The 8,119-nt window shown below is 63.3% G+C and overlaps 1 protein-coding gene across 1 annotated transcript; it reads right to left on the minus strand.

Moving 5' to 3' along the window:
• Nucleotides 1-6,852: 6,852 nt before the first annotated feature.
• LOC106725965 lies at nucleotides 6,853-8,113 on the minus strand. The gene is made up of 2 exons (XM_014538960.1): nucleotides 7,453-8,113; nucleotides 6,853-7,070 (listed from the first exon to the last, which is right to left on the minus strand). The coding sequence occupies exons 1-2, from the start codon at nucleotides 7,891-7,893 to the stop codon at nucleotides 6,909-6,911; spliced, it is 603 nt and encodes a 200-aa protein (XP_014394446.1). The 5' UTR covers nucleotides 7,894-8,113; the 3' UTR covers nucleotides 6,853-6,908.
• Between the last annotated feature and the right edge of the window lie 6 nt (nucleotides 8,114-8,119).

The raw sequence follows: 8,119 nt of genomic DNA on the forward strand, positions 1-8,119 counted from the left end.
TCACAACCACAGCCGTCGGCTATGATTGTGCTGGGAGGGCCCTGCCCTCCAGCTGGGACTTGCATGTGGCAATGAGAGGACCCTGTCCTTTCATTAGTCTGAGGCTTGAACCTGGCCAAAACACCGTAACTGCGCCCCACAGATGCGTCCATGGCAGACCTTACCGATCGATGGTGACACCTTCCCCACGGATCCTTCGCAAACCCCGCCCTCCGGGCAGCCACCGTCAGTTAGTGGAGGTAGAGGACAGTTGCCCTAGTTTCCATCCTGTTCTGGATTCTGGAGATGGGCTGGGCCTAAAGGCAACCAAAGCCAAATTCCACTGTCCCAAGAGATGCGCTCAACCCAGGGCCCACGTGGGCCTCCGGGCAGGAACGAGGCCAGGCTCGCTTTCCTGCGGCTGTGGCCTCCTCCCGGCCTCCTCCCCGCCTCCTGGGGCCCCTCCTCTGACCCTGGCAACTGCCCCTGGCCTGTGTTTGATGGCGGCAACTCTTGCTCCTGCCACGCTGTCTGCCTTCCTGGCCCCCCCTCGGTCTCAGCCCAGACACTTCCCTCGGCAACGCAAAGCAGCCAGAGCTCACCCAGGCACATGACCCCTGGCCCAGGCACCTGGCCCGGGACCCGCTGACGCTGGCTTGTCCACAGGAAGTCCGTGGCTGGTTTCTAAGTGGGAAGGACGAGGGGAGGTGGTGGGTGTCTGGGCAGCACTGGTTTCTCCCGTGGGTTTGCCTGCTCGGGGTGTGCGGACTGTATGCCGAGTGCACCCGCGCACCTGCCGCGGCTTCACCACGCTGGCGCGGCGTGGCCGCTGCCTGTGTCGAGGGGGACCCAGTTCTCTAGGGTCTGTGGGTCTTGGGGTCTCACCCTCCTGGCTGGCAGCAGCTTCAAGGGGCTGGGGAACCAGGAGGGAGGACGCCAGCCTCGTCGGGAGCTCTGCTGATAGCGTGGCCCGTGGGTGTGCATCTTCCCCCGAGCCCGGGGGCGACCCCTGGCTTCCAGAGAGCATCTCAGAGCCAGGCCAGTGCCTGAGCGTTGACCTATGAACCAGAAGGTCACAGTTCAATTCCCAGTCAGGGCACATGCCCATGTTGCTGGCTTGATCCCCAGTGTGGGGTGTGCAGGAGGCAGCCAGTCAATGATTCTCTCTCATCATTATGTCTCTCTCCCCCTTCCCCCCTTCTTCTCTGAAATTTGGAGCCTGGGAGTGAGGAACGTAATGGTAACAGTGCCGGGGGAGAGGGAAGGGCGGGGGAGGGGAAAAAGAGAGCGTCTCAGAGGCTGAGGACGGCCTCTGTGGGTGCTGCGCTGCGTCTCAGAGCCGCTCACCCTGCGCTTGGCGTGTTCCTGGGTGGTCAGGAGAGATGGGGAGGGCAGCCCCTCACCCGGGCTCCCTGACGCCGACTCCGTGTCTCTAAGAGGGCAGGGCTGGGGCAGGAGGGACTCTGGTCCGATCAGCGATGGCGGCTCCTTTAAAGACGGGGGAGTAAGCATTTCCTCTGCAGTGGCCCCCAAACCGGGGTGCACATGTGAGGAGGAGAGGGAGCCGAGATAGGCAGCGGGGCCAGGGAAGAAACGCGGAGATGCAGTTCACAGCTCTCTCCTCTCGCCCTTTCATCCTCCCTCTTGGGAGGCGTGTTCCATCAGCACCAGCCGTGCACAGACTCGGGGGTAAGTGTGCACAGGCTGGGCATACGCAGACATGTCTGACGGACAGGGACCCATGGCCGCAGAGCAGGAGGCTGCTGGCCTGAAAGCTGGGCGAGTCAAGAGATGCTTTCTTGTGCGAAAACTGACTTTTTCCCCAAACTCGGACTTTGTGAATTCTCGAATCCCTTCCTGAGAGCGTTTCTCCAGCACCCAGCCGGCCGCCTGCTCCCCATTCGGCAGCCCCTGCCTCTCCTGAAAGCACAGGCACCACGTGTCCCTCCTGGTGGGTCTCAGAGGAGCAGTGCCTATCGCAGAAAGGTCAGCCGTGCATCCATTAAGCCTGTGTGAGCCGCGGGCGCTTCCAGCTGCTCCGCCTTAGAAAACAGCTTCCCGAGCCCTCTCCCTCTCCCGTCCTGGGGAACAAAGACAGCCACTGGGTGGGCGAACGTTTATCTTCAACCCCCCACTGGGCCCGAGGACCAGCCTGGCTTCCCTCTGCTCCCCGCCGCCTGCTCTCCCAGTCGCTCCAGCCCCAGCCGTCCTCCTGTGGTGCAGCGACCGCCCGGGCCCGGGCCTGTGGATGCCCCTGGTGCCCGAGCGTCTTCGGGGCTGTTGGCCATGTCCTCCCTGAGGCTTCTGATCAGCGCAGTCGGGCTGTTGGTCCTGGTGGCTCGTCTGCTGCGGGACAGGGGCGCCCTCCCAGCACCCTCTGTGGCGGGCCTCCTTCCCGCCCCGTAAACAGCCTTAAGACCTGCTTTTCACCAGTCAGCAGCCTTAAATGCTGGTCGAAATCCAGCCATTTTCACACCCTCTACCTTCCTGTCCATCTTCAGGAAACATCTGGGCCTGGACACGGCACTGAGCCGCCCCTGCTCGGCTCCCGGCTGCTCCTTCGCATCGCCGCCCTCTCCCTCCTTCTCCGCCCTCCAGTGCTCGGCCCGTGTCTTCTCTGCCCTATGCAGTGCCCTCTCCCCTCACTGTCCTGTCCCAGCCCCTCAGGGAGTAGGGAACCCGAGGCTGCAGGGAGGAGCATGGGCCTCAAGGGGCCTCCTGCTGAGGGTCTGTACCCGAGAACCAGGTCTTCGCTGGGGGGGGCAGGGCCCTGCCTGTGGACACCTCCTTTCCTGTCCTCCCTCCCCCGTCCCCCCCCCGCTTCTCCGTCCAGTGGAGACCTTTGTGAGGAGGGTCTCCTGGGGGCACACCTCTTGCCTCCTGGGTCACTGCAACCACCTGGCCCCCTGGGGCCTTGTGTCCGGGGCTGTGTCCCAGACAGACCTCCTGGGTCTCCTGGAACAGTGGGCCCTTCTGTTGTGGTGTAGCCTTTCCTCCACGCTCCTCGGGCTTCTCAGCCTCAGGCACTCACAGCCCCGACTGCTCCTGCTCCTGGAACTGTTCTAACTGTGCGCACGTGTGTGCGTGTGTGCGCGTGTGTGTGTGCGTGTGTGTGCGTGTGTGTGTGCGTGTGTGTTTGCGTGCTCCTTCCTCTGGCTTCTCTGTTTCTGGCATTGCTCCTGCTCCCACACATGTCCGTGCTCCGCACAGACCCTTCCTGGATTGGCCCTTTGTGGTCCTTTATCCTGTGAACTCTTAACTCGCCCAGTTAAAACAGCTACATTTTTCTGAATCGGACCCAACCTCTGCTCCATTTCCTGATGTCTCTTGGACGCCCCCCACCACTAACTCAACAGAACCAAACCCAAACCTGCCATTTCACTCCCCATTCTCCACCCACCAACTGGCTTCACCCCTTGGACCCCCCATCGCATCGGAAGGACCACTCCCCCTTGGACTCAAGCCCGAATGCCCTGTGCTGAGCCCGCCCTCCCTCTCACCCCAGGGGCTGCCTCTGGGGCTGTCGCCTTCTCCTCACTGTCCCCCCAGCTCCACCGTTTCCTTACACAGAACCGGCGTGGCCTTGTTAGAGCCTGTCCTCCTGGCCCTGCCACTCGGTCCAGGTGCTAAGTGCTCGCTGGTGCCAGGAGCTGTTCGAGGTGCTGAAACCGCGCTGACTCCACCTGCCCTGCTGCCCTGCCCCGCCTCGGGCCTGAGCGTGCAGCCCATCCTTTCAGCCCTGGCTTAGCCTTGTCCGCAGAGCCTTCTCGGGCTCCGGCCCTCCCAGGAGTCCCGTCTCGCAGGGATTTGTTTGCACATCTGTCTCCACTCTAGGCTGGGGCTCCCAGAGGACTGGAGCCTGGCTGACTCGCTTTTAAAGTTCATTTTCATTCAGCATTGAGTAGGTGTTTACAAAGAATAAGAGAATACTTATAAATATGTGCACGAGGTAAGGGCAACAATACCGTGAACACCTGTAAGGACCCGCCTGCCATGGGAAGAGACGTGACCCATTCATACCATCCACCCCCGTCGCTGGGCCGGACAGCAGCCCGGGGCAGGGAGGGCTCGCGAATGACCGAATGCCCAGGCGAGTGGCGCGCCTCCAGTTTCCTCAATGGGGATCGGTGCTGCGGGGCAGACTCCAGGTGAGAGGTCATCACTCAACCCCATGTCTGCCCCTCTCGTGAGCTCACTGCGCTGCTCACACGTCTTCCGTTGACCTTGCTCTGCTTACGGCGTGCCCACTCAGCGCCAGGCCTGGTGTCAGAGGGGGGTGTGCACTGGACAGCTCTTCAGAACAGTGTCCAACGAGGCCTCCTGCAGTGCTCCCACCCTCCACAGCCTCCCTGCGGTCCCCAGAGCAGGAGCCCAGCTCACCCCTTGCAAGTCCTAAAGGCTTTCAGAGTCACTTCTTTGTGTGGCTGTTTCCTTGTCTGTAAAACTGTCAGAGTGGTCCTGCCCCCTGGATTGAAGGAGTTAATGTGAAACAGCTGCTTAGCACACAGCGGGGCTCGTGGTGCGGGCCTGGCTGCCATTGCTGCCTCTGTCATCCACAGAGATTCTGTGTGGCAGGGCTGGGTGCGGGCAGAGGTCGGAGAGGACTCCCTGCAGGGGAGGGTCGAGTACCAGGCTTCTGGGCTCGCCCTCTCTGTCCTTCCCTCACTTCCGGGTGAGGATCATAAAAAACAACTTTCACACATCTGGCAACAAGGATACAGCAGAAATGGCGAAATTCTCCGAAGAAACCAGGGACCTCGCACGCCGGGAGGGGCTGCAGTCCTTCCCATGGTGCCAGGGCTCTCGGAGCCTCTGGGTGGCTTTCAGGGGCTGCTTTCACATCGCAGCCCAAGTAGCCGACGTCAACAAGGAAACTGTGGGTCTAGCCAAGTGGGAGTGTTTCCTAACGATGCCTAGAAACTAGTCCACCTGGAGGCCGAGGGCCAGGCCCTGCGCGTGGGCCAGAGGTGCCGCAGCACCGCCTGGTGGTCCTCACAGCCGGTGGCAGAGGTGGCCCAGCGGGGCTGGCCGGGCCCCGGGCTGCTTGTCCTACTGAAGGGCAAGTGCAGGCCTGTGAGACTGAGCGGGGCTGTGTGCTGCTCTTGGCTGATGAAAGAAGCGTTGGGTGGACATGTAATAGGATTTCTTCTGGGGGAAGAGTCTGTTTTGGACCGAGGGTGTGTCTGTCGCCAGCAGTTCCCTAGGAGAGAGGAAGAGCTGCAGTGTCTGGCGTGGGCCTCCGGGGGCTCCCGGCCTCTCCCCTCCGAGTGGCTTGTCCTGAGATGCCTACCAGTTGGCTCCTGGGTCTCGTTGGCAAGCGATGGCCTTCATATAGAGGCAGCAAACATAGAGTCTCTTCCTGTCGGGCAGGCCCTGCAGGGCTGGGCTCTGGGGCAGAAGGGCAGGCCAGGCCGCTCCGTGGGCAGCGGTGGCCCGGCCTCTGCCGTGGCTCCTGGCCAGGCTGCCCTGCCTCTGGGTGCCAGGCGCCACCCAGGTGAGCACAGGCTGAAGCAGGCATGGGCTCTGGGGCCGGAGAAAGCATTGCCTTTGGCTCCTTGTGCTCAGCGTCTGTCAAATTGGAAAAGAAAAACTGGCAGAAATGAACCTAAGTCGGGTGGAAGGAGAAGGCAGGGAAGGGAGCTGGGTGTAGCTGACGGTTGGCTTCTGCCTCATTGCGTCACCTCATTGCTGGCTCGGGGTGGGGCCGGGCCCGGCGGACTTCCTCTGTGGTTCCTCTGGGGCTGATGCTAGAACTCCAACCCCACCCGGCCTCGCTCTAGCAGAACAGTCACGCGTCCCCCATCTGGATGGGCTTGGCCTGGCTCCAGGCCTGCGGGGGCGCTGCCAGGAAGGCCTTTCTCCGCCGGTGATGGCATTCGGCAGGTAGTGGGTGCCCCACCTCCAGCTGTCAGCTCAGCCTCTGAAGAGGCCCCGTGAGTGTCACGGACCTGCCCGAGCAGCAGTCCGGACTTGAGCTGTAGCCTGGAGACACCTGGGGGGACAGGTACTAAGGTCACCGTCCTGCCTCCACACCCTCCAGGTAACTGTCTGTGGTTCCGCCCGAGAGTCAGGCTGTTTAGGATGGCCCTGGGCGCTTCCTGTGTGGTTTGGAGCCTGGTGCTCGGTGTGGTCTGCAGACTGTAACAGGCCTCACCTTAGCGACTCTTCCGGATGCAGACCCAGCCCACGCTTCCTGAGCGAGAACCTGCGCTTCTTCAGGAGTGAGAGGGACTCTCTTGGTCCGACCGGAGGGCCTGGTGCTGAGGGCTCACATGGGAGACGCTGGTCAGGCCTGAGTGCGCACCCGGTGGAGCACTCGCCATGGTGGCGGGTCCTGCGCTGGGCAGCACGAGGAGGGTGGCGGTGGGCGTGGGAGAGCCGCGCAGGCTGCTTCTCTGTGATGTGTCCCTAACGTAGTCCTTTTCAATGTCATTTCAGCGTCTCCAGGAGACTGGACCCCAAGGAGCCCCTGGGCAGCCAGCGAGCAGCTTCACCGACCCCGAAGCAGGCTGCTGGGGCTGTTCCCGGCCATGAGAGCCCCCGGGAGACAGGGGCTCAGGGCCAGGCCGGCCAGGAAGCTGGGGGCCCCCGCAGGACGCTGCAGGTGGACAGCAGGACGCAGAGATCAGGGCGGTCCCCCTCCGTGTCACCAGACAGAGGCAGCACCCCCACGTCACCTTACTCCGTCCCCCAGATCGCCCCCCTTCCCAGCAGCACACTGTGTCCCATATGTAAGACCTCGGACCTCACGTCGACCCCCAGCCAGCCAAACTTCAACACCTGCACCCAGTGTCACAGCAAGGTCTGCAACCAGTGCGGGTTCAACCCCAACCCCCACCTGACCCAGGTGAGCACCGCCGCCCCCTCCCCACCTGCCTGCCCCGCCCCCTCCCGCTCCCTTCCCCTCTGTCACCAGCTCTCTCTCCCTCTCATGTCCCTTGGCCACCGGCCTCTGTGTCTTCCTGGGCTTGTATTCTGGCTCCAGATGTGGCAGCGGAGACCAAGGCCTGGCCCAGGTCCTGTGGGTCCCACCTCCTGGAGGCGTGGGTGGCCCCAGAGCCGAGGCGCTTCTCACCTGGTCCGAGTTTGACCTGGAAAAATGGCGTTGCGAGGACCAGACATCTTGTGGACACCTTTCCCCAGGGGACTCATTGAGGAGGCCTGAGGCTAGCCTCTCCCTGACATGGGCCGAGGGAGAGCGAGGTGTGGGAGGCAGGACACTGCCCTGCATCTGGGGAGCTCCCCTCTGCGCTCCACTTGTTGGTCAGCTGGGCGGAGCCACGAGAGGCCCAGGCCGGGGCCAAGCGTTCACATGGGTGACAGTGCCCACGCTCACCGGAGGCCACTTGGGGGCCATTTCCCTGAGCTTGGCCTTCCTTCTGCCCCAGAGGCCCTGTGCCTACAGCTCCCCGCCCCCCCGGGGGTGCTCAGCCACCCCGGAGGCTCCCTGGCGACCCGGAGGCTGCTGCTCACGTGCTCTCGCTGAGCCGGCCGTGCCTCCTCGCTCTGCTCGGGGCAGTCTGGATGGAGCGGGTGCTGACGGCAGACACAGGCATGGCCGCCTCTGGAATCAGCAGCGGGAGCCGGGGGACCACACGGTGGGGGAAGTGGGAATACGTGTTCACAGGTCGGGTCTATTTGTGACACGAGGTGCCGTGGGTGTGGGACGCGTGGTTTGCGAGAGGTAAGTGTGAGCTTGCAGGAAGGAGCTGCGGTGGGTGACTCAGAGCGCTTGGAGTCATTCCTGGAGTGCGGGGGCTTCCTGAGGAGGCGGCGCACGCGTGATGGTACATCTGGGATCAGAGACAGCCCGTCCCTGCCCGATGGTAGGGAAGTGTTTGCCTTGAGCCGAGGACAGTGTGGCTGAGGCCCAGGCCGCTCACCTGTGCCTTCTCCCGGGGGGAAGCAGGGCATCTGGCCTTGCGGGTGCTGGAGGCGTGCGGGCAGCGATGAGCTGCTGCCCTGGCGTCCCCTGTGCCGGCCTGGCCTCTGGGTTCCCTTCCTCAGATGCTCGCTCAGCTGCAGGACCAAAGGGCTTCGGGTGGGTGGGCAGAGATCCCGGGAGAGCCCGCACGTGGCACCGCTCTCCTGGTGGCATCCCGGCCCTCACCACACGTGGGCTCCTCCCCGCCCGGCTCGT

This window comes from Myotis brandtii, unplaced genomic scaffold, assembly GCF_000412655.1.
Source record: "Myotis brandtii unplaced genomic scaffold, ASM41265v1 scaffold207, whole genome shotgun sequence".
NCBI classification, from domain to species: domain Eukaryota; kingdom Metazoa; phylum Chordata; class Mammalia; order Chiroptera; family Vespertilionidae; genus Myotis; species Myotis brandtii.